The sequence below is a fragment of the Antechinus flavipes genome, chromosome 1 (assembly GCF_016432865.1).
Source record: "Antechinus flavipes isolate AdamAnt ecotype Samford, QLD, Australia chromosome 1, AdamAnt_v2, whole genome shotgun sequence".
Taxonomy (NCBI): Eukaryota; Metazoa; Chordata; class Mammalia; order Dasyuromorphia; family Dasyuridae; genus Antechinus; species Antechinus flavipes.
The window spans coordinates 146,147,284-146,174,546 of NC_067398.1; the positions used below are offsets into that span (position 1 = coordinate 146,147,284).

Here is a 27,263-nt window from a genome sequence, read left to right on the forward strand (position 1 = left end):
AGGCGCGTTGCTAGTGGCCTTGCCCGCGTCGGCTTTATCCCAGACGAGGCTGGCAGCTCGGGCCCTCCCCTTTCCTTCCCCTCCCCGCCGCGGCCCCGGCCCCGGCCTCGGCCTCGCTCCACCTCGGCCTCCTGCCGCAGCTGCAGCCCCGGTGGGTGTAGCTCGGCTCCGCCTCCTTCGTTCTCCCTCCACGCTCCCGCCGCCTCCACTCCAGCCGATAACCGTCCCGGCGTCCCCCACCCCCAGTCTTCCTTACCTCCTTCTCCGCCCCCTCCCTTCCCGCTCCCCTTCCTCCCCCGCCCCTGCCCAGCCTTGCACCCGCAGCCGCCGCCGCCTAGTCCTCAGCCTCTTCTCCCGATGAGGTGATGGCAGCGGCCAACTTCGGCAAGATCCAGATCGGGATATACGTGGAAATAAAGCGCAGCGATGGTGAGCGCGGGGCCTGGCTCCCAAGGGGAAGAGGAGAGAGCCTGGAGGCCCACCAGCCCACAGCCGTGGCTTCATTGATTCGTTGGGCCCGGCCTGGTGGGGGGGGGAGAGGGAGGGAGTGCAGAGAGGTTGTGGGAGCTTTTGTGTGTTCGTGGGTAGCGGGGCTCGTATACGCGACTGTGTGTTTGTGAATGTGTGTGTATGTTTGTGCGCGCGCGTGCGCGCGTGTGTCTTGAGCTGGGCCGAGGGGTCGGCGCTACTGCAGTGCTAGGGGCGGGGAGGCCGACCTGGCTTTTGAGGGAGGGGGCGTGAGGGAGAGGGGACATCGGGAAGTGTAGGGTGAAGGGCTCTCTTCTAAGCGTGACGGACTTGGTGCCCACGTTGGGAGAGGTGGGGTCATCAGGAAGTGCGAGGAAAAGAGAAAGAGGGACTGAGACAGATGCAGATGGGGTGGGGTCCGGGCGGGAGGAAATAGCTTGATTTCCCCACAATTAACCCCTCTTTTGGACTCCAAGCCTTAGGATGCTTGCTGCTCCTTGGGGGTGACCCAGGATGTCAAACGGAGACTCATTTTCCCTTCTAGGACTTCCCTGCCATCCTTATCTTCTCTGGCGCTGGGGGAGGGAGGGGTGACGAGTATTTGGAGCAGTAGTTTCTAGTTTTGCTGTTGGAGTTTGTTTATTTTTAAAGGCGAGTCCAATAGATATTTAGGTTCCCAGGCCTTCCTGGCTCTCTTTCTTTTTCCCGGGCTAATTTATACCCCTTTGGCTAGCCTTTTCTTGGGAGGAGGATGTGGAGAATTTTCTCTTGTACACTCATGGGGGAGAGACTAGGATAGAGGAGTTTGAGATGTGTTCTTCAAAGGTGAGACCTTTGAAGCAGGATACAGGAAACAATGAATAATTACTAAAATATGAAGAATAAAATAATTACTAAAATATGAAATATGGGAGGGTGAAGCTAAGAGGGACCATCCTAATGATTTTAATCCCCTTAAAGGATTGAGGGAGACAGATTTAAAGGAAATTGTCATTATTACCTAATTTATTAGACTTAGATATTTCTTTGTTTATCTTTAGTCCTACCTTATAGAAAATAAAATGTTGCATTAGTTTTGTAGGGAGGTGATGAAGGGAAGATAGGGAAGGGTGGGACCTCGTTAAGACTCTAGTTCCAGGTTAGGAAGGTATTCGGACTCTCTTCTTTTCACTGACAGAATTATGATATACATCAGTAGTTCTCAAACTTTTGTTTTCAGTATCTTTATCCTATTAAAAATTATTGAGGATCTCTCCAAAGCGTTTTTGTTTATCTGGATTATATTTATAGACATTTACCATCTTGGAAATAAAAACTATTTTTGAATTTGTAGACCCTCTAAAAGGGTTTCCGAGATCCTCAGGATTCTCTAGACCATACTTTGAGAACCACTGATACACATCATATATATACATATATATGTATATATGGGCGTGTGTATACATATACATATGTGTGTATATGTGTATGTATAAACACACGCGTACATAATGATATAGAGCCTTTAATTCTTTCTCTTTGTCCTTATAGTGTAAGGCATAATTTTTTGTGTGTATGTATTTGTGTTTATATATAGTTATTGTTGGGAGGGGGGGATGTTTCCCATTATTTCTGAAGTCAATTTATTTTAGCAACTGGAAGCTTTGTCATCCTGTGTGCAAAAGCAAAAGCCTACCACTAAGAGCTTTAGGCGCTTTCAACAGCTACTGGGGGAAGGGATACATATATATTACTTGAGGCCAGTATATAGTATTTATATACTCTTTCCAGAGACAATAATGTTAATGTCATTCCTTTTTCTTTGAGATTAAATTTGTTTTTGGGAAGGAAAAACAAGATTTTAAAAATTAGAGACAGCATCATTTTTTTGGTACACTAAACTAAAATAATCATCTAACTTTTATTTACACCAATAGTTATTTTTCCTTAAATGACTTGAGTCAAAATTTTTTGACATGTTAAAATGAAATATAGAGGTTCTTGAGTGAATTTCTTTGCATGGTTTTTGTGTAGTGACATTTGAGGTGTGTTGTGTAATTTTCATAGATTTGAGTATACACTTTTTTTCTATTTAAGTTAAATCAAAATGACAATAAACCTATAAATCATTACTGTTCTTCATGCTCCTGTTTGTGACTGTGATCTATTGTGCAAGATAATCTTCTGCCTGAACCTCCAGTCTTCACCCATCACCATTCAAGACATAACTCAAAATCTTTTCAATGAAGTTTTGCCAGATTATTCTTGCTAAAGCTATCTCTCCTTTTTCCAAACTATGACCCTTATTACTACTTGCAATGCATTTATGGTACTTGCTCTTTTTAATAATTGTGTTCCTAGATCAATTTTAGACTAGATTATAGCACCTTGAGGACAAGTAAACTGAAGACATACATATATTAGACTTTGTTAACCAAAGAAATGGAGCCTCTCAACAGTTTGAAGCAAACATTTGTTGAATGAATTATCCCTCGTTCTTGGGATTTTTGAGTCTTATGATTTAGTTTTGGATCCTTAGAACCAATTTGAAGACAATCCTGACTGAACTCCCCAAGATATTCCAAGCCAGATATGACTGACTGTTCTAAAATTAAATGTAATTCCACTTGGAGTAGACTGTAAATCTGAGTTCAAGAATCAGGCCCAGAACTGAACTGGATCTAGAGTTGGTCGATGGAGAAGTATTACTACTTGCTACCCCTTCTCAAACTTTGCTTCCCTATTACTTTAAAGGTTAAACTATACTAACAGTTGTTTGGGCAGCTAGGAGATAAAGTGCATAAAATGTTGGGTCTGGAATTAAGGAGATTCTTCATAAGTTTAAATCTGATGTCAAATATATTTAATGTCAGTGTGATCCTGAGCAAGTCATTTATTTTCCTCAGTTTCCTCATCTGTAAAATTTGAAGGTAGCTATTGTGTCCACAATAAATCTTCTCTCCTCCTGAATCTTGAGTTCCTTTTTAATCCAGGCTTAGATAATATAGTCTTAAGGTTCATCAATTTATTCATTGCCTTGCTTTGGACACTTACTTTGCTCTTCCAAAAATTTGGTTCCTGGAATGGAACACAGAACTACAGATGTGGTCCACTCAGGGCAGAGTCAAATGGGTCTCTTATCTTTCTAATTGTGATTATTCTTCCTCTTCTGGAAGACTTGACTATAGAAGGAATGACAAAGTATAATAGCATCTTTGCCAAGAAGAGCCTAATGGGATCACAGAGGGTTGGACATGACTGAAAAATGATGTCACAACAAAAAGATTCTTTTTTGTACAGTTTAAGATAGCAATAGTCTTTTGGGGGGCTGCCATATAATATTTTTTTCCATTAATCTTGCAGTTTGCCAAAATCTCTCTTTTTTTAGGTGTAGGTCTAGTCACATCTTTCTCAACTTATATTTGCAAAATCCAAATTAAACTAAACTTGATATGCTTCTGTGTTTCTTAAAGTGAAAACTCTACATTTGATTAAACTTGTGTTTATATGTGGAAAGCTTCATTATTCAGAGTTATTGATTGCTTAGCCCCTGGTTTTTATGGGAGCGTGGAGAAAACTTTATTAAAGGAATATCCAGGACCTTTGTGGAAGTAAGATTTTTATTGTGAGGCCACTGATGACAATGCTGGCTTCCACTAGTTGCAGAAAACCCTTGTCTCTTGCAGCATGGGCTCAGTAAAGCAACCAGACTTGTATTATAAAGGCCTGAACTTCAATTATTTAACCCATTCCTAAGTTAGGAAGAACACAGTGCCTCTGGGCTTTATATGGCTTGTGGTAGAAAGGAGGGACTTAGAAGAATGAGTGGTTAAAGTGAGTTACCTCAAATGAAATAAGAAACAAATGCTTAAATCTACTCAGGATGTCATGTGATGAGATATTATGACCCTTTATCTTGTTCCTTGTACTTCCACATATATAGAATGGGTAGTGCTGGAATGGACTATAGAGATCATCTAGCCAAATCTTCTCATCTTACAGATGAAGAAACTAAGACCTGGAGAGGTTAAGTGACTTGCCCCAAATCACATAGGTATTTCAAGTCCAAGTGCTTTGCCTCCAAGTCCAGTGCTTTTTTGCACTGTATTACTGATATAGCATGAAGCATTATTTAGAAGGTCACAAAGGAAGCATTACTGTTTTCTACATTAAAGGGAAAAGTTATAACATCTGTGTTACGTATAGGTGAAAATAATGCTTTTGACTATTCCAGCAGCAATTCCAGCAGCAATTGAAAATCTCAAAGGAGCTATAAGTTATTAACTTTAATGCCATGGGTGGAAATACTTCTTGGATTAGAAAGGTTAAAAATTGCTTATGCCCCAGCTGGCTATTCCTCTCCTGTCAATAATATATGTATATCTTATGTGTCTTTTTATATAGATCAAGTTAGATGGACTTTAGAAGAATAGAGATAGTATTTCAGGTTATATGAAATAATTATTTGTTACATTTTCAGAAAATGAAATTATCTAGGAGAGCACCTATTGAGTAGAAAAGAAGAAAGGGAATAGCTTTATAATAGTGGATTAAATTCTTTTTGTACTATTTCTAATTGTTACCATCCAAAAAAAAAAAAAAGTCTTTTGTTTGTAATAGTGTTAGTGGATTAAATTTTTGGTACAATTTTTACTTGTTACCCAAAAAAAGCCTTTTATCTGAATGGTGCTTTGTCAGTTTTCATAGTGTTTTTTACATAACAGCTCTTTAGATCCCCACAATAGCCCTGTGAGGTTTTGGACTTGTCTGTAGTTATTGAATCTCTACTTAGAATGTAAGGTCCTTGAAGTTAGGGGAAATTTTTTTTCCCCTTTGCTCCCTAGCACAATGCCTTGCACAAAGAGCCAAGAAATAAATGTCTTCAGTTGAATGTAGGCCATTGTAAATATTAATCCCATTTTACAGATGATAAAGTTGAAGAACTGATAGGTTAGAATTGTCCCAAATCATAAGACTAATAAGCTTTTGCTGATACTTTGATTCCTTTGAGAACTATGTGATTTTGTGTAATGTTCTCTCTAAAATGTATTGTTCTCTGTTGAGGTTTTCTTGGGATCTCTGGAGGCAGCCTTCATTTCAGTTCAGTAATCACCACAAGTGCAGCCAGGTGTTAAAGTCCAAATCCTTTATTATCTTTTTCAAAGTCTTGTCTCCTTTCCTGGGGCCTGGTTAGCTTTCTTAGAGGCCTATCTCTCTCCTTGGTTCCTAGAGCTTGCCTTCTCTGGCTTCTGAATCTCCCCAACTTCCCAAGGGTTGTGTTTCAGCCTCCAGCCACAACAAAGTTGGAATGAATCTGTCTCAGCCTCTGAGGGCTTCCAGTGCACTTGCCTCTTCTGGTCCTGAGAGCTTCTTGCTTATATACTGTACAATGAGTACAAACCAATCATTATATCACTAGGAAACCATTATTTGTTGTAGGATTAAATCAATGCTAAACTAGATTTAACCATTGTCTCCTCAATTCCACTTAGCTATAGTACCTTGCAAGAATCCTTTGTTATGGGCAAGAATGCTGAACTTGAAACAATTTTGTTTACTGCCAACAGTCCAGCATGTAAAATTTATGATAACTAAATTATGTTTATTGTCAGTGGTGAAACTAAGTCAAATGCATGTATATGTATCTGGGGTATATGTGTATGTATGTATGATGATTCAAAAGCTTCCTGTTTAAAAGAGAAACTTTTTTAGTCCTCACACATTAAAAGCCTGCCAACTTAGAGTTTACAGTCTAACATTGATAGCATTAATATAATTATGTAAGATTGACTGGTGCTGCTTGTAGACCTGGTAATAAATGTTTGGGTTTTTTTGCCCAAGGAGATTTCTAGGTTTAAAACTCAATTTCGGAATTCTGGTCTCTCTAAGGTACCTTCTTTTCTATAGCAATATTTTTTTTCATTTGACTAAATGAAATAAAGTACTTAGTACAGTGTCCGGAACATAGTGGTGGGTAATTAATAAATACTTGTTCCCTTTTCTATTGCAGTATGATATTTGATTGAAGCATACAACTAAACTCTTATTATGCTGCAAAGTAATTTAAATATATGGACTAAAGGGTAGCAATTCACCTTTATATAGTACTTTATAGCTTACAAAATTTAAAAGCAAAAAAACCCAAAGTTTAAAAGCCTTATTTTGAAATCTGCTTTCTCCAGAAGAGGAAACTCAAGGCCTATCCTTATTACTGGGCCACTTTACTCTTAGCATGCTAAAAATGAAGGTTTTTTTTTTTTTTTGGGGGGGGGGGGTCCTAGAAAAAGAACATATGCTAAGATCTCTCTTGCCAAAATTAGCAATGTTAGCTATTATTATAGCAATGTTAGCAATTAACAAAATAACAAAGCCAGAAGCAGTTTAACCCAGTATTTTGCTGCTTGTAAGCATTGGATTTCTTTTACTGGAGAATCCAAAAAAAAATTTCTGGAGGTTATTTTCTCAGTCTCTTGTCATCTCTAGATATTCCAGTTTTTAACACTTTCTAGTTCTAGTAGGGTAATACTGCTTCACCCAAGAATCCTATACCTTTTATGCTACCTCTCTTTCATAACTGGAATTGACCTTGGAAATGCATATTAACTGAATAGCATTTCTTAATTGAAGTGTCAATATAGTTTTCACTTCCATAATGACCTTTGAGGCAGAACTTTGGATTGTTCTTTCCATTATTTTCTGCTTAATAAAAGAAATAAAGTGGTGTTATAATTCCTGGATGAGATCCTACCAAAAAGAATACCTAAAGTATAGCTATTTTCTTCCTCATCAAAAGACTTTAGTGTTAAAAAACCAGCTATGCAGTCCATGCACATTAAGAACTAGAAAATAATCCAAAACTGACTATTGAAGATGAATCTCCCATTGCTAGTAGCTTTATTCTCAAAAATAAAAGTGGTTAATTTGCTGTCCTGCTGGGTCCTGGCTACAGTGATATCTTATTCTCATATCCTGCTTACTGCTGTCCAGCATTTGACTCAACATTTAAATCTGAATAATTTTAGTAATAGACTCGTTGTATGTATAGTACTTTATACTTGATAAAATGCTTTCCTTGAGATATAACATAGGTAAAATCTGTTCTCTTGGCATAACTTTAATCCCCTATATCTTTTCAGGTATTCTGCCAGACTACTTAGCTAGAAACTATTTAAGTTTTTCTAGATATTTCACCTTATTTTTTACTGAGCAGTTCTAGCTTGAGACATTATTCCCACAGTAGTGGTGCAGCTGCCATTGCCAAAGAAATAAGGTTGTTTTCTTTAGGCACCAAGACAAATTGGGGTGATCTGTCCTGGATCTTGTGCTTTGGAATGAAATAGAAAGGCATTTATTAAGTGCTTACTTACTATGAGCTAGACAGGCACTTTGCTGAGAGCTGGGGATAGAAATACAAGATAGCAAGATTATACTTATTCTCAAGGAGCTTACATTCTTTTGAGGGAAGACAATACATAAAAAGTGGTGACTAGAGTGTAATGTTTTGGTTTTTTTTTTTTTTTTTTTTTTTTTTTTTTTTTTTTTTGCTTTTTTGCTGAGGCAATTGGGATTAAGTGACTTGCTCAAGGTCACACAGCTAAGAAGCGGTAAGTATCTGAGGCCAGATTTGAACTCAGATCCTCCTGACTTCAGGGCTGGTGCTCCATCCACTGCACCACCTAGCTGTCCCTAGAGTGGAATGTTTTGGGAGTGTTGATTTGATTACTGTTCTCAGACCCAAAATAAAAAGGAGATAGTGGGTGCGAACACAATCAAGGATACCTGGGAGGTAGGTGACTTGACTACTTTTGGTGAATCAAACGAATTCCAGGGTACATAGTAGGGCAAGGTAGTGGAAGATTTCTTATTATGGCTGTGTAGTGACTCAAAGACAGAAGTTTAAGAAGAGTGGTATTGGCTGCTGAACTAAAAACAAAAATTCTAAGGTTTTTATTTATACAGTGTCATCAGATCCTTTTTCTTTAGCAGGGCTTCTTTAAACTTTTTAAATTTGTGAACCCTTCTGAGTTCTGCCCTTCCGAAATTTTTACATGACCAGTATAAAAAAATACATTTACATGATATGTAGGTATATAAAATAGGTATACAAATCAAACACTGATAATAAATCATAATTTTGCAACCTCCACATATAAGTTACATTACCTCATATGGGGTCATAATCCACAGTTTAATAAGCTTTGCCTCATAGAACTAAGACTAGAAATCTGGCAACAGCCTTCAGGCTTCATGTTGATTTTTAATGACTTCTTTTCCTCTTTAGGGCTGCCTTTAATGTTTATAAGAATTTATAGTAGCCACAGAACAGTGCATTTTAAAGTAGATGATAACTTGCCCTGAATTCTCTTTATCTTCTCTTAAATATTTAAAGTCATTAAGATTATATGTTTATATTTTAATATAGAAATGTTTCGTGGTTAATAAATTGAGAGAAAAAACATTTTATCACTTGTATATGAGTCAAGGTGAACCACATTCTATACTAATCAACGATTATTGAAGTGTAGAGCAGACAGTTATTATATATATGAAGGCTACATGCAGGCTTTTTGTGATTTCCTCTACAGGGTTGCCCCAAATCATGTTTGATTCGATTTGTGCTCCAGGAAACTATTTTATAAAGTATGAAACATCAAGTCAGAATGTGAATGGACTTTTAATTAGTCAAAGTAATTGCTAGGTGTGCAAAAAGACAAAGGGCATTTAATGTGTAAATTTGGAATTTTGGTGTAGATGGTAGAGCAGTCAACTTCTTATTTTTTCCTGTAAGTGAGATTTAAAGAATTAATTTAAATGGTGGGGGAAAGAAAGGAACTTATGGAGTGTCAGTGGCCACTTGATGCATGCAGTACTATATTGAGAGAAACTCAGAGCAGGGAATATGATAGAAAGGAGATTTATTACAAACCTTTAGACAGAGAAGAAATGAAATGAGGTAGATTCATTCATTGTGAAACAAAACGTAAAGATTTTGGACCTCACTTTAAAGTGCACTGAAAAATCCCCTTAAGGAATTTAGGGAAAGGGTGTATGGATGGAGAGGAGTAAAGATAGGAATCAAGTAGAAAGATTGATTCCTACCATGGTAGAGAATACAACTTTGGTAAAGGTGTTTAGGATAGACTGCAGGCAGCTAGTGTGAAAAATAAGTATAGCAAGGATGAGGTTTTGTGATAGGCTGGTGAGAGGTAAAGGTAAAGATACAGTATTGAGTATAAGGAGACAAAATTGAACAAAGTAACACGATTTGACAAGTCAAGAGTGCAGAATAAAAGACCAGTGAGTTTTTAAGGGAAAGGTCAAAAAACCGAATTCCTAATGTAAAAATGTAATGTAATTTCCTAATGTGTAAAAAAATGTTTATTTAATTCAATTTAGGAAATGTTTTCTAAGGGCCAATAACACGTGTAACATTCAAATAGAAAAACTTCTTGTGGAGTTAATAGCTTTTACTTTTAATGGTAAACCCACGTGGCCTTGACTAAAGTGACCTTTATGGCACACAGCTTTTTTTGTTTTGTTTTGGGCTGCAAATTGTAAGCCTACAAACCATACTTATACTATTCTAACAGCTGATCTCCATTTTTTTTAGCTCAAGTCTCTTTGGAATCCTAAGATTATCCAATTCCTGAAATGTAATTGTTTATGCCTTCTCTTTCCTTGATGCTATTTTTATTCCTTTCTCCTTATGTCCTTGTGTTCTGATTTTTTTTCTCAATAATTCCATAATGTGCTTTGATCCATGAAGAGTGTTCATTAGTGTACCTTCTGCATAAGTAAATCATGACTACTGGGGTGATCTCATTGGTGTTATTTCCCTCAAAACTGGGATCTACTGTTGAAGGGCAAATAAAGCATTTGAGAGTTAGTTGATTTTTGAATATGAGATGAGATATGCCAAATTTTTATTGACCCCTATCACAGAAAGGAAAGATAACTCCTCTTTCCTTTTACCTGATGTGCTTTAAAGTGTGACATTAGCTTGCAAAAAGGTGGCTATAGCTGGAGGTTGCTGCTCCATAATGAGGGCTTGATTTGTAGCCTATTCTGATAGACCTGTAAGAAATATAGCCATATCTTTGTGTTGATCTCTCAAAAAATTGAGATGGTATATACACACAGTAAAAAAAAAAAAAAAAAACCTCTTTAGATCTAGATTTCCTGAGCAGAACCAGATCATTATACACTTCAACAACACTATATGAGGATCAGTTCTGGTGAAAGTGGCTATCTTCAACAATGAGAGGATCCAAATCAATTCCAATAGATCAGTAATGAATAGAATCAGGTACACCCAGTGAAAGAACCCTGGGAAATGAGTGTGGACCACAACATAGCGTTTACACTCTTTCTGTTATTGTTTGCTTGCATTTTTGTTTTTCTTCCCAGGTTATTTTTACCTTCTTTCTAAATCTGATTTTTCTTGTGTAGCAACGACTGTATAAAATATGTATACATATATTGTATTTAACATATTTTAACATATTTAACATTTATGGGACTACTACTACTAACTACTCTAAAGGAGGAGGTGGAAGGAAGGAGGGGAAAAGTTGGAACAGAAATTTTAGCAAGGGTCAGTGTTGAAAAATTATCCATGCATATGTTTTGTCAATGAAAAGCTTTAATAATAAGTTTTTTTAAAAAAATCGAGATTTCCATGAGGACTGCTGGAAAATTATTAGAATCCAATTTTTTTTATTATTTTTAGAGAATGAAACAAAGTCAGTGTCTCATTCATGACTCAAGTTATGGATAGGGATGAGTTAGCTATAAAACAATAGGCAAGCAAGAACTACAAGGAAGTTATGCTGATGGTCTTTGTACTTGTTAATTGGAAAAAACTGGTGAAAACATTACTATCGCCACCTGGGAAAACATTAAACTAATTTTCAGTCACCATTGCATGCTTCACATAATGTTTGGCTAGCATTTAGAAAATGTAAAGTTTAATCAAAGTTATAAAAAATTGTATGGTGAGTAGTATTCTGAGTTTGCAGTGGAGAGACTGGTTTCTCTTCATAGTCTTATCAGTGACATGTGACCTTGAATACATAAAGTAATCTTTTTATTTCCCATTCATCTTCAAAGGTAAAATTAAATTTTTTATTACTTTAACAAGGTGGATCCTTATCTTGTGGCATTTTTCAGAGTTTTTATTCCATGGTAATGAATAAGAAAGCTACTGTAGAATTAAAAATGAACAATGTTTTTTTTTGGTACTCAGGAAAAGTAAGAAGGTAGAATCTTTGACTTACTACAGATTGGTAAACTTGTTGATTCTTTAGCAAAATTCTAGTATGTATTAATAAAAGAGTAGTTTATGAGTACAAAGGGAAACAAGGATGGCTAGGTTATTGCATGGCCTATATATTGTTATTCCAAACGAATCTAATTTCATCATTTTTTTTTTAAAGGCTTACTAGACTGGCAAATCAGGGAAATGCCATAGACATATTATACCAGGATTCTAGCAAGGCATTTCTTTTTTTTTTTTTTTAATTTAAATTTTATTTTATTTAATAATAACTTTGTATTGACAGAATCCATGCTCTAGTTTTTTACATTATCCCTTGCACTCGCTTATGTTTCAATTTTTTTCCCTTTCCTCCCTCCACCCCCCCCCCAAGATGGCAAGCAGTCCTATAAATGTTAAATATGTTGCAGTATATCCTAGATACAATACATATTTGCATAACCAAACAGTTCTCCTGTTGCACAGGGAGAATTGGATTCAGAAGGTAAAAATAACTCGGGATCTAGCAAGGCATTTCAAAAAATCTCTCATAGTATCCTCATGGGTACAGTTAGGTGGGTTTGAAACAGGCTGACTAGATCCATAGAATGATGATTAATGGATCAATGTTTACTTTGAAAGGTCTCTAATAGAGCGTCATAAGGTTCTTATACTTTTCTGTATAATTTTTAATCAGTGACTTTAGATAAAGGTATAAATTGTATTCTTTTCAAATTTATTGATGACAAAGTATTTTGACATCTTTCAAGATGGGCATGGGGGAATGAATGTAAAATGCTCAGTTTGAGCTTAAAAATTATCTGCATGAGTTTAAAATTTTAAAAATGTGGGGCAGCTAGGTGGCACAGTATATAGAGCACCATCCCTGAAGTCAGGAGGACTTGAGTTCAAATTTGGTCTCAGATACTTAACTCTTCCTAGCTGTGTGACCCTGGGCGAGTCACTTAACCCCAATTGTCTCAGCAAAAAAAAAAAATTAGAACATATGCCAAGACAGCAATTTGGATTGAAAAAAAAAGGCCTAGTTAGTGGACTACAACTTCAAAATGAGGCAACTCTGATTTAACCAAGCAAATAAAAAGCTAATGTGATCATAGGCTCCTTAATAGATTTACACTGGTTTTAGCAAAGAAATATATTATAGTTTTTACTGTATTTTGTTCTAGTCAGCCCTCATCTGGAGAATTATGTTTGGTAGCCAACACATTTTAAGAATGACATTGGCAAAAAGAAAAGAAGAACATCAAAATAGGCAAATGACTCAAAACCACATCCTGTGTTTAGCCATAAGAAGAGAAGACTTGTTGGCAGACTATGATTTCTGTTTTCAAATATTTGAAACACTGTTCTGTTTGTTTGATCCCAGATGACACAACATCAGAGTTTTTAATTCAATATAAGAAAAGGCAATAAATTTGGGATGGGGAGGGTGAGGAAGTTGGACCTAAGTGACTTGTCCAAGGTCACACAGCTATAGTATTAAGTTAAGGCCAGATTTGAACTCAGGTTCTCCTGACTGCAGGGTTGGCATTCTATCCATTGTGTCACTTAACTGTTCCCAAATAAATATATACAACTCTATAACTTCACTTCATAGTTCCATAAAGTAATAGTGAATTAATAAATCCCAAATTAGACATACCATAGTTTTTTACAAAGCTTTCAACACTTTTCATCAGAACTTACTGACTTTTATATATATATATATATATATGACTTTTACCTGATTATTATAGATAGATTTTATATATAACTATTATGTCATAACAATCTACATAATATAGTTTAGTGGATTGTAATGAATGGAAAGAGTACTTTAAAAAACTAAATGGAGTAAACACTGGTGTTTTATAGACATTGTGTTACCATGGTATCTAGAAACTTGGTGTTTTTGTTCGAATGTTGTGACAATAATTGGTTTCTTTTTCATATTTTTTATATTTTATATACTTAATCAAATTTATTTTTATATTTAAATTAATAATTAATATACATTATATGTTTAAGAACATTATTCTGAGAGTCTATATACTTCATTGCCAAAGGGGTCTATAACAAAAAAAAGAATCCCTGTGCAGACAGAAACAAAATCTTAGTGCTTCTTTTCAGCTTAAAACTTATGTATGTCATTGGTTCATTTGGCAAAATATCAATTGTGTTTTTGTTTTTGACCATTGCTTAAGATTTAACTTCTCCTAGTTAGTGACTGGCTATTTGGATTGAATCTTTTCTTTAATTAAATTTTCTTTTTCCATAGAAATCCCTGTTAAAGATCTCATAAATGCCTTTTGGTTACAAAGCCATCTAGATCTTGTAGATACTTCCAATATTACAAAGCCAACTTGAAGACACATATACTCCTAATCAGTAGTGTTTTCCACATATAAAAACACATTATTTTTTCCCATTATATTTCCACCTATAAGAATATTTTAAAATGTTAAGCTCTATAGTGATTTGATAATTACCACATGGTACAAGTGCTGTATATAAAGTGACTGCTGCTGATGGCTCTAGTATAAGCTCATTGAGGGTAAAGACTATTTTGTTTCCCCCCAGCTTTTCACAGTCACTTTATAAATTGTTTGTTGGAGTAATAAGTAGGGTTTGTTGCATAAAAAAAATGTGTACTTGCTGAGTGTATAGATAACAGACTATTTTGACAAGTTCATATATCCTCTGCATATAATTGATTTAAATTTTACTAGGAGCTTATAATTTATTTATAAAACACTTCCATTAATTTGAGGAAGTAATCTCTTTAAATAAAATCTTGTTATCTTAGGTAAACTTAGATGTGCTTTTTAATATTTATTTTCAGTTGTATCCAATGTTTTTGAAAAGAATTAATAGAAGACCCGATGATGCTAGTCACACATGTATGATGTCTTCTTGATTTTAGTCTGTGAGAGGGATCAGAGAATCACAGAATGTTAGAGTTAGAAGGGCCCTTTAAAGATCATCTAAGCCAATGCTTTCCATTTTACATGTGAGGAAATTTGAAGGTCCAAGATGAAATGACTAGTCTAAGAAAAGGGGCAGAGCCAAGCCTTGACTTTAGTTCTTTTGATTCCACCTCCAGGATTCTTTCCTCTTTACTTGTACTACCTCTACTTAGGTTGTTTTACTTTGCCTGCCTACCAACAAAATGTGTAGCGATTTTTTAGGAAATATCCCGAATTGTATTTATTTGTTGGATAGTTGTAATTTACTGCTTTTTTTTTTTTCCTGATGTATTCTTATACCGGATTATTTGCTTGTGTATATTGTCTTTTAGTTAGCATTCTAATTGCAGATGTAATTTGATAGGTTGGAGTTCAGTGATTTGTGGGGCAAGAAACAATGCATTTCATTGAGAATAGAAGAAACACATCCCCAAATTTCAGAGCACTAGTTATATACTTTTTATTGAATTTTAAAGCTGTTTACTTTCAAAATTTATATTTAGTGCATTTAAAAGTTATACAATTGTATGTATTGTTCTTATTTAAGATCTAGTAAAAAATGAAAATTTGCTTCTGAAAATAAGTGTAAAACTGTTCAGTGGCAAAAAGAATTAAAAACTGTTATTCCCTGTTAAAAAGAAGTTTCTTTTCTTTTGTTAAGGCATTTGAGGTTAAGTGACTTGTCTAGGGTCATATAGTTAGTGTTAAGTGTCTGAGGTCAAATTTAAATTCAAGTCCTCCTGACTCCCAGACCAGTATTTTATCCACTGTGCCATCTAGCTGCCCCTAATTCAATTTGCTTTTACATTTGCCATGCAGATACTGGATTGATGATATCCAGAACTCATTATTAATGAAAAGTTGAAAGTTTGAAAGGATAAAAACTACAAAACTATTTTAAGTCCCCTTATAATGATGAACATTGATGAAAATAGCATGTTGGAACTACGCGATTTAACATTTGAAAACAGCCAAATAAAGATTAATTAGGATAAACAGTATTTAGAGTATATCATAGGGAAAGAATCTAGTTATGGATATCGATTAGACAGCAATTGCAATATCCTAGGCATGGAATTTATAAGGACCTAATTTAGTGGGGTAGTAATGGCTTAAAAAAAAAAAAAAAACCAACCAAAAAACCCCAAACCAGATTCAACAGCATATAGAAATCAGATACTTTCTGAATTTCCTTATTTTTTCCCCCTTCTGGTATATGTTCCTGGTATTATGCCAAGAGTATATATTTCACATTCAATATTTCTTTCCTAATGGCTGTATTGTAAGTGTGTGTGGTTTTTTGGTGTTTTGTTTTCATATCATCTTATTTTTCCAATTACATGTAAAGATAGTTTTCAGCATTATCTTTGTAATATTTTGAGTTCCCCAATTTTTCTTTCTTCCCCCCCTCCTCCAAGACAGCAAGCAATTTGATACAGGTTTTATTGAATTTAAAAACAAATTAAAAACAAAGATACTGATGCTAGACTTTGGGGATAGAAATACAAAAGTGAGTCCATGACCTCAAGAAACTTACACTTAAGGAGAAATGGTTGTCCAAGTAAGGGAGTTTTGGTTTGAGGAGGCACAGGAAGGGTAATTGAAGCCACAGGGAAGCAGATTGCCAGGCCCTTTCTTAAAAGCAGTGGTAATATTGGGTCAATTACTGTCTGTAGCACAAGTGATAAAAGAGAAGTATTTTAGGTAGATAACTGAGAATCAGTTGGATGTAATGGATTAGGTGAATAATTTGGGATGGGAAAGTGAACGGTGAGCATTGTGTTTTGAGCATGTCTGGCAACAATTTGCAGTGCTTTGCTATAAATAAAAAAAAGTGGGTTTTTTTGGTGAGGTGTTTACAAAATGACTTTGGGATAGGAAGTAGGAAGCCTGCATACTTTTTCTCTTCAGTTTCTTTTTATGTCCTTTATCCATACATTTTATTTATACAATTTATAAAAGTCCTCTTGCTACATTTGAATTTACTGTGGTTCATAGTTTGTGACCTTTTTGGATGTCACAGTTCAGCATGTCTTGTATTTTCTTTCTTTCTTTCTTTTTCACTATCTGCTGAATAAAGGTCCCAGTATTCCAACTTCTAACTAAGGTAGTTTAATCCAGACGAAGGATGATGAACAGATGATTTAGGAGAACTTTATGTTAACATTTGAGTTCCCAGATATCCTAAATTGAATGGTTTCTGTCTGAGCTTTCTGCTGCATGCAAGAAATTGGGTGTAATTAATCAGACCTGTAGTAAGACACAGGTGCAACAATTTTGGGTGGTTTGAAATATATATTATCTAAATAGTTGTTTTCTAATAATAATAGTTAACGTTTATGTTATTTATTTTAACTATGTGCTAGTTACTGTTCTAGATGCTTTACAAATATTGCTTCATTTGAAACTTCCAACAGGAGTTAGATGTTATTACTTCTATTTGCAGATGAGGAAACTGAGGTAAACAGATTAAGTGCCTTGCCTAGGGTCACATAGTTAGTGTGTATCTGAGGTTATATTGCAATTCAGTTCTTCCTGACTCCAAATGTAGTACTCTATCCCTGGTGCCATTTAGTTTCCTCCAGTAGCACCTTTGATAGTGATTGATATTAGGAAATTTGTATATACATTTGTGTGTGTGTGTGTTTATTTTATTTTATTTTATTTTTTGCTGAGACAATTGGGATTAAGTGACTTGCCCAGGATTACACAGCTAGGAAGGGTTAAGTGTCTGAGACCAGATTTGAACTCAGGTCCTCCTGACTTCAGGCCTGGTGCTCTATCTACTGTCACTTAGCTGCCCCAATATTTTTAATTTTTAAGTTACTTATAGTCTTTAAAAAATAGTATTGATTGCTTACTGTGTGCCAGGCATTATGCATTCCTAAGTGCTGGTAATAGAATTAAAAGAAAGACAATCCTTGCCCTCAAGGAGCTTATAATTCTTTTGTTCAATTATGTTAAAGACAATTTTCAATATTTTTGTGAGATACCTTCCCTCTTCTCGAGATATTAAGCAATGTGATATAGCATAAAATTTCCAGATGAAATTATATGTGTTATACAGGTACAGTCATTTTGAACATATTACTCATGTTGCAAAAGAAAAATCAGAACAAGAGGGGGTGGAAAACTACAAGGGGGAGGGGAAACCATTTTTTAAAGATGAAAATTCAATCTTCATTTATTTTTTGTAATTCTCTCTCTGCATATGCATGACATTTTCCATCCCAAATCTGTTAGAATTGTCTTGGATCACCAAATTGCTTAGAAGATTTAAGTCTATGATAGTTGATCATCACATAATCTTGCTGTTATTTTGTATAGAATGCTTCTCCTGGTTCAGCTTACTTTACTCAGCATCAGTTCATATAAGTCTTTCTAGGCTTTTCTGAAATCAGCCTGCTCATCATTTTTTATGGAATAATAATATTCTATTACATTCATGTACTGTAACTTATTCAGGCATTCCCTAATTGATGGATATCCATTCAGTTTCCAATTCCTTGCCACCACAAAAAGAACTGATATAGCATTGTTCTAACATTACTTCTATTGTAGAGTTAGGCTGACTTTAGTTTTTGTTCATTCAGTTTCTTCTGTTTTTAGCAGCATGGGCTTTGAAGCTCATTTATAAAACAATATTACATTTTGTTATTTTCCATTTTTAAAAAATTCTGTAATGTCTCATAACACATTGGAAAAATATTCTCTAAAAATGTTTTTTATAATCTTTTCTCATGACTTTCCTGTAATACAAGAACAGAGATGAGCAGTCTTGAGTTTTGAGTGCCATGGATTTTTTTTTCCTCCATGCTATCAGCAATCACTTTTATTACTAGTGATGAAACAGAGTTTCCATCCACGTCTCATAAGAAACACAGCACTAGATTTGCCCAAATACTAGAAGATTCGACTTGATTGGCCTCTTTACTAAGGAGAAAAAAAGTCTTTTTAAAGATTTGTGATTATATCAGTATTCTGTGTATTTGGCATTCTTAGGATTGTTGTTCAGACTTTTGCTAAAACACTTATTCATTGTACTTGTTGGCTTGAATTCGGGCATAGAATTTCCTAGTGAAATTTGGGAAAGGTAACTGAAAACTAATTGGAATGGCTGGAAAAATTGTTATTTCAGGGTCATCTTTCTTAGATCTATTTAAAGTTATTAATAATTTTTTCCATATTATTTACATTTCTGATTATTGCTTGATTTTTAGAAGCTTTTTGTTAAGTGAATAACTAATAGATTTCTATTTCATTTTCTAGGAGGTACTTAAAGTAATAAAATGATGGTATCTAGGCATATCGGTATAAAAAATACTTGAATAGGCATGTGTATACATGTGGGAATTTGTCTTTGAATGAGTGAGAATTTAAAACATTTAATACTCCTATATTTAACTTACATGGAAAGACTTTTTTTGTGTGTTAAACTTTTAAGTAATAAATAGAATATTAGGCTGTTCCAGTCTTGGAAGTCAGAACATTTAAATAACATTTGGAGATAAATGAATAAAAGTATGTGGCTTGGGAATCATTCACTCAGGGAAATGTGCATATGAAAGAAAAGCCTTGAGAGATTATTTTCCAGAATCTCATTATTGATCAACTGATCAATAATGAGTTTAAGCTATTTTAAATGGACATGAGATTTATATATCTCCACAATAACCCCTGTATTCAATTATACTTACTGTTAGTATGCTATATTTCTGAAAGGATGAAAGAACATACAAATCTGCAATTTTTTATTTATTCCCAAAGGAACAGAGCAGTATTAAATTTCCATTACTTATTTTGAAGTCATTTGAAAACTATTGAATTTATATATCAAGCAAATCTTAATGAAATTTGATTTATATATTTGGCTTTGTGAATATGTCTAAATTCCAGTATTTTATTTGAAGTTTGAGAAGAAATAGTGGGGATAACATTTTGTTTCATGCCAAACACTAAACATGGATTTGCTAAGAACAGGTATCTAGATTTAACATTTCTACAGCCCTAGAGATTTGTTAAATAGCAACAGTGCTGTTTAGTCAGCACACTCATTATTTGCATTCTTCCCTAGTGGTTCCATGTTCCATCATTGTTATTGAAGATATGTATAGGTCCCACATAGTGCTAAAAAGTTTCTTTTCAACATTACTTCGTTTGCTGATCAAATAGCAAGATCCTACTGTGACCCAGAATAGAGAGATTTACCTCTAAATCTTACATTGATCTTCCCTTCTTAATTCAGTTCAAATCCTAAAATTCTTTTCTAAGTTTACTGTCAATATACAGAAATGATATTTTTTCTGCATAACGCTTGAGAGTTATGTGATGTTAATAAAATGGGGGTAAAAATAATACCTACCTCTCAGATATGTTGTAAAATTTTTTGTAAATTTAGAAATTGAAATATTTTGTAAAGTACACTGAAAACCTTAATGTGCTATATAAATGCTAGCTATTATTGTTATTATTAAATTATTATCTGTAGTCTACTTTGCAGTCTTTGAAAAGATCAGATATATTCATGAGTGTATACTAAGTCTTTTGGGAGCTTCATTTTTTCCTCCTATCTTCCAATCCCATTGCCTCTTCTTAGTTGAATAGATCCACTATAGAGGATTTATAGAAAGGATACATACATGTGGTTTGCAAGCCACATTTTTTACCAGCATAGATGAATTAATGGATCTATCTAAGTAAGATTGGAAACCTGTCTTTTCAAAAGAGTGATTTCAAATGAATGAGTAATGAGTAGACAACTGGTGGTATAATTTACCAAGATAGATTATTTATAAATATCCTATGTTACTATGCTTTTATCTGCAAATGGAGAAAACTTTTTGATACAACATAGTACATTGACAGCTTATTCAGAATTTTTTTCTTTCCTGAAACCAAATATTTCATACATTTGTAATTTTATATTTAAGAGGAAAATCAAGATGAAATCTATCTTAACACAGATTCATAAATCTTAAAATTGTTTAGAAATTATAGAAGCTCTAGATTAAGTGTTTCAAGATTATTACTTCAAGAATATTGTCTCAGTAATTGTTTTATAGCTTTTAGTTATAAAATATTTAAAAGTACATAATTTCATTTGAGTCTTCACAACAAATCTATAATGTAGACAGGCTTCAAAGAGTATTATCCTAATTTTACAAATGGATAAAATGATGTTTGAAGAGATCATGTGAATGACATATTCAAGTTATATGACTTAGCTAGTTAGTAGTTAGGAAGTCATAGACCTCGGGTGTGAACTCTTGTATCTTCTGACTCCTAATTCTTATATTATTTCCATTGTACCAGGCAATTTTCCCCCCAACTATTTATAAAGAATAACTGTGTATATTTTAAACCAAAACTTTGTAACAATATTGCCATTTAAGATATTTGTTATTCACTGATGCCTTGATTTCTCATTTGAGAATAAGGATATCTTATTTTGGTTTTTCCCTAAATACCTGTTTAAGGAGTGTGTCTATAGAAGAGAAACATTTGCATTCTGTAGTCAGATTGTTACACCTTCATTTTTCATATAAAATATACCCTTAAAATTTCTTAGTCATATGCATTAGAATTTTGGGATGTTAAGAAATTTGTTCTGTAGAAATTGGAGTAGGCTTTTGATCCATTAAACAGATATTTAACAGTGAATTAAAGAAATTATGATATATTGGTTAAATAACCTGAACTTTTATTTTTTTATATTGCCATTTTTAAGTTTAATAGCACCAGTTATATTACCAATCCTTCCTGGCCATGGTTTTACATTGTACCACTGTTGTGAAAATATGAAGTCAATGCTTAGTTGTGTTATTTTCATTGTAAAGTGTTATTCAGTACTTTTTCTGGTCACATTCCAAGATTGTAGATTTCAAAAGTATTGGGTGTTACTGGCATAAGTGATTTGGTTTTGTAATGTCAGGGACATTATTCTTGCATACTTTCTTTTAATAATTCATCTTGTTAAAGAACCTCTTGTTCTTATAGATAGGCTGAGATGAAATTTGTTAAAAACAAACTTGTAATTAAAAACAAGCAGTGACTTTTTAGAAAGCTGCCTGATTACTAAAATGAATCCCAAACCTATGATATTGAAATTGGAAGTAAAAGAATTTAGATTTGTAGTCCTAATATGCAGAAAAGCAGTTGCTACGGATTTTCAAAGCTTGTAATCTTTTAAAGACAAATTACTAGGCCAAAGACAAATTGCTTTTTTCTGTCTTTTTCTAATATCCTGAATATATCTTTTTATTAGTTTACTTACATTAGCTAAAGTTTTAAGCATTCTGACTTTTTAAAATAGAGTGCTGAAATTTTGTTAACATCCCTGCTGATTTATTTGGCTTTTGTGCTCTTGTATTTGAAACTGAATCTTACTTTATATGCTAGACAAGGTTTATGCCAGCCTAATTAGTTGCTGGCATTTCTTAGCCTCACAGCTGCTGGATTCAGCTGTGTACTAGAAAAATATAATGGAATACTGTTTTCAGGGAGCAAGAGAAGATTGTCAACATGTACAACTAGTTTTTGACAGTTCAATAATATATAAGCTTTGAGTAGCTCCACTACCTATCTAAATTTACATTTCTAATTTAGTTGAAATTATTTGATGGCTGAAAAATAACTTTCAGCATTTGCTGAATTAAAAATCTTGCCAAAACAGCTATATTTTTAAAATCTTTTACAATTTAGCTTGAATCTGGAGTTTAGCTCTTAAAAGTGGACTAAACTTAAAATATTTTTAAAGTAGAAGTAATAATTTTATAATTTTTATTTGAGGAATAGTTCAGATAGACAAAAAGATTAGATAGTTAGCTTTTGAATATGTGAGCTGTTAATGTCATGTAGAATTTACAAAAAGAACGGTGAAAATCTGCTTTAAGATTTAAAACAGATTTTTAAAAATATATATGTTAAGTTCTATTTACATCACATTTTGGCTTAATTTTCCCTGTGTAGAGTATGCAGACCTCCACAAAAGTCTTATACCAATGTTTCATTGTTCCAAGGATCTTTCTTTTCCAGGGTTCTTTAAGGCTAGGTCGCTGGAGTACAAGATTTGGCAAGTTCTGCTTGCATTGCAACACCTGACAACAGACTGCTTTCTGAGGACCAGTATAGTGAAGTATGGAGACATTCATCTCCTACCAAGGAAGAAAACTTTTTTTGGCCTTGATAATTCATGTAATATACAGAAACACACGATACCTTTGCCAATGAGATTTCTTCATTTTTGTGATGATAGTGGCAGAAAAGAGGAGAGAAAGAATACTAAAAAGCCGCAATTGTCACACTGTTTAGGAAAATTAATTTAACTTTTTGCAGTATTAATATGTGGGGTTGAAATACTTTTGAAGGAATTGAACTCACCTATATTGATATGCTCATTGTAAATTTAATAAGACATAAAGAAATTGTTGCTTCTGTAGGAAGGAAGGTGAAGGAGAGATTAAGCTGTGTTAGTTTTATGTCCCCAAAGGCAATAATAAACATGATTATATATGATTCTTGGTAGTATTGTTTTGAAGCATTGATAAGAGTAAATACTCAGATCTTAATGAAGATAGTAGCAGTATTTTTAACCTCCATACTAAAGAATAAAAAAAAAAAGAACTCTTCTGGTTAGATCCTCTAAAACAGTCACTACATACCCAGGGTGTCTGTTGACTTTGATGTGAAATCAACTGAAACATTTATTAAATGCCTTTTGTATGCTAAGCACTAAGGATACAAAGACAAAAGAGCAAAGGTAGTCCTTACCCTCAAGGATCTTAAATTTTTATGGGCATTAACTAAATTATTTAAGCAAATAAAATTGGTATAACATTCATTTCTGAATTTGCTGTGTGTACTATATAAGATTAGGTTAGAGCAAAGGTCAAAATAGAACAAATTAACCATATTTAAAAAAAAAAAAAGATATTCTGGACCAAAATAGAAGTTGTAACAGCCTATTGAAACAAGGTATTGATTTTTCTTTTTTAATGAGAAATTAGTAAAAATGACTCACCTATGGTAAATTTTTTAGTTAACTTTAACTGGTGTAAATCAGGAGGAATCTTAAGGAATAGATTAAAAGATCTTGGAAAGTTAAATAATCTTTAATAATAAACAAATGTAGCACTAGACAACATTGATTTAGATTACAAGGTTATATGTAATATATTATAGAAGATAAACAGTATCACTTAGGAACCATAGTTACATTTAAATCCTGCCTTTGGATATATCTAGTACATAGCAGGTACCTGTTTTATATCTGGCTACTGGACTGAGGTGGCTCTGGAGGAGAAAGTGAAACAGGTGACCTTGCACAGCCCTCCCTCACTGAAATCCATTTTACTTGCACGTCATGGCATCAGCTTTATGATGTCATGGTCCTCTTTGAGAAAGAAGGACCGTTAGAAACCTGTCAGTTCGGAAATCAGTTGGAAAACTTCCTTCCTACAGTCTTCCTTCCTTCCCTTTCTCCTTTTCTTCTTTCCCTTCCTTTCCTCATCCCCTCCCTATGTTCTCGGAGAGTATCCTTACCTACACATGCTCTTAAAAACCTTTTTTTTATCTTTTGGATCTCTGAATCTTCCCAAGATATCTTGGAGTTTATTGGCTACATTTCTTCCTTAAGGAATGTGCCTTAAACCAAAACCACTGTGATTTCATCAGTTGGCCACCAATAGGCATTGTTTGGGTCCTGATTGACTAAAATTGAAGTAAATAGCATTTGTTCTGCTTTGGCCAGAATCTCTGAAAGTCTTCCCTTCCTAGATTTGTCTGTCTGTCTTATCTTATCTAGCTATCAATTTTGACTAGGTGAAAGAGATGATTCTTTGTCCCAATAGCTACTTAACCTTAATTATTGATGATCACAGCCTTAGTCAAACTGAGACCTATTGAAGACCTTAGCTTAAAACCATTACATCCAGGGCCATCTCCAGTTTTTCTGATCTATGTCTGCCCACTGGACCCAGATGAGGGGAGAGAGGGAGACGGGGAGATGAGGTAGGTGACTTTGCATGTCATGGCATTGCTTCACTGATGTCATGGTTCTCTTCAAGAATGAAAGACAAACAACAGTAACCTAAGAATTACTAGTTGTTTGCTTAGTTGTGTGTTCATAGGCAGATAATTTAGCCTTATTTCTTAATCTTTACAATTGAGAGAATTGAAGATCCCTCCCATTTTTGAGTCTTTGAACCAATGGTTCTTCTATTTGTGTTCATTTTTACAAGTGATTTTACACAGTTGACCACATCTTTTGATAACATGAATGAGTAAGAGATACAGTAGATAAAGGATCAGAGTAACAAAACCTTTCTGTTGAAATACTGCATTTTCAATCTCATAATTTCCCTAGGGTTTTAAAAAAAAAAAAAACAGCCTTAGAATTTGAGAGTTATTGCTAGCCTATTATACTCCAAAGAGATATTAAAGAAGGGAAAGGGACCTGTATGTGCCAAAATGTTTCTGGCAGCCCTATTTGTAGTGGCTAGAAGCTGGAAAAATGAATGGATGCCCATCAATTGGAGAATGGTTGAGTAAATTGGTATATGAATGTTATGGAATATTATTGTTCTTTAAGAAATGACCAGCAGCATGAATACAGAGAGGACTGGCAAGACTTACATGAACTGATGCTAAGTGAAATGAGCAGAACCAGGAGATCATTATGTACCTCAACAACAATACTGTTTGAGGATGTATTCTGGTGGAAGTGGATCTCTTCGATAAAGAGAGCTAATTCAGTTTCATTTGATCAAGGATGGACAGAAGCAGCTACACCCAAAGAAGGAACACTGGGAAATGAATATAAACTGCTTGCATTTTTGTTTTTCTTCCCGGGTTATTTATACCTTCTGAATCCAATTCTCCTTGTGCAACAAGAGAACTGTTTGGTTCTGCATACATATATTTTATCTAGGATATACTTGTAATCTATTTAACATGTAAAGGACTGCTTGCCATCTGGGGGAGGAGGTGGAGGGAGGAAGGGGAAAAATCGGAACAGAATTGAGTGCAAGGGATAACGCTGTAAAAAATTACACTGGCATGGGTTCTGTCAATAAAAAGTTTAAAAGAGAGAGAGAGAGAGAGAGAGAGAGAGAGAGAGAGAGAGAGAGAGAGAGAGAGAGAGAGAGAGAATTATTGCTACCCTAGAGATTACAGAATGGCCGAAAATCGATATGGGAAATTCATGACATACGTTTCTGATCACTCAAGTAGCACTTATTAAGCACCTACTTATATTTTGTTATTTCTTTTCAATTGTGTCTGACTCTTCATGACTTCATTTGGTATATTTTTGGCAGAAATAGGGGTTTGCTAGCTCATTTTATAGATGGAGAAACTAAGGCAAACAGGGTTAAGTATTTCCCTGTGATGACAGATAGTCACTTAAGGCTGAATTTGAATTTATGTCTTCCTAGTACTCTATCCACTAAATACCTAATTGTCAACATTATGATAAATAATTCAACAATGTCTTTACATTTTTATGTTAGGCTAAGCAAGCAACAAATTGTCATACTATCATCAGAGGCACTTATAACATTGTTCATTCCTATAGCATTCTTCAGAATATCCTTGTACAAGATAACAGCTTTGAGGAAATATAGTGAATCATCCTTTCATGATGTTTCTTATTTCACTGTTAAGTGAATTAATGTAAATTCACCTGTAGATGTATGATGTCATTGTGTACCAGTGTACCAATACCAAACCTGTTCCCTAGCTACTTAATGCTTTGTATCTTTTATTTTAAACATAGACTATTTGATCATGTCCTTTAAATAACCATTATAGAGGTAGCTAGATGGTGCAGTGAATAGAGCCAATAGTCCTGAAGTCAGGAGGACCTGAGTTCAAATCTGGTCTCAGAAATTTAACATATGGCTATGTGACCCTGGGCAAATCACTTAATCCCATTTGCCTCAGCAAAAATAATAATAAGGATGATGATGATAATCATCATATTACAGCAGTACTTATTTAGATACTTAAATATCATGAAGTAAGCCCTAATAATCCTGAATTTGTCTGCCAAGATGGATTCTGTAGAGCCAGAGGCTCTGGACACTCCAAAAGTACAGGCTTGGTAGACACACTATGATCTTTTAGAGAGATATGGTAGTATAGTGTGGTAGAAAGAATAGATTGGATTTAAGAAACCTAGGTTAACATTCTTACTCTTAATAGTACTAGCTATACAACTTTGGACAAGCCAATTTATATTTCAACCTCAGTTTTCTGTTCTGTATAGTGGGATTAGTATTCATGGTAAATCATTGGATTCTGAAAAAGAGGCTTTATAAATGTATGTAAGTGAAAATTGCTGTTACAATCTGAATAGTTCCTACTCTAGATCAGATTGACTGGAGTTTTCAGAATTACTACATCTTGAATTGGTGTTGAGAAAAGCAAGAGAACTGTTGGAATGAGGTTTAAGGTCATTGAAGGTAATGGGTGAATCTTAGGTTCTTCCAATTCTTTGTCTAGATATTATGTGTTAATTTTGGAGTGGCTGCAGTCATTTCTTCCCAACAAAGTAGTAAGAGTAGTTGTTAATTTGGGATTGGAAGAGTAGATTATAC

General features: G+C 34.4%; 1 protein-coding gene across 5 annotated transcripts in view; it reads left to right on the forward strand.

Annotated features, from left to right (window-relative positions):
• Window positions 1-346: 346 nt before the first annotated feature.
• Window positions 347-27,263, forward strand: part of KIF2A (kinesin family member 2A) — a 90,067-nt gene continuing 63,150 nt past the window's right edge. For all 5 annotated transcript variants that reach the window (XM_051991114.1, XM_051991118.1, XM_051991128.1 and 2 more), the window contains exon 1: window positions 347-429. In XM_051991114.1, coding sequence (XP_051847074.1) covers window positions 366-429 — 64 coding nt within the window. In that variant the 5' untranslated portion in view covers window positions 347-365. The remainder of the gene's footprint in view (window positions 430-27,263) is intronic.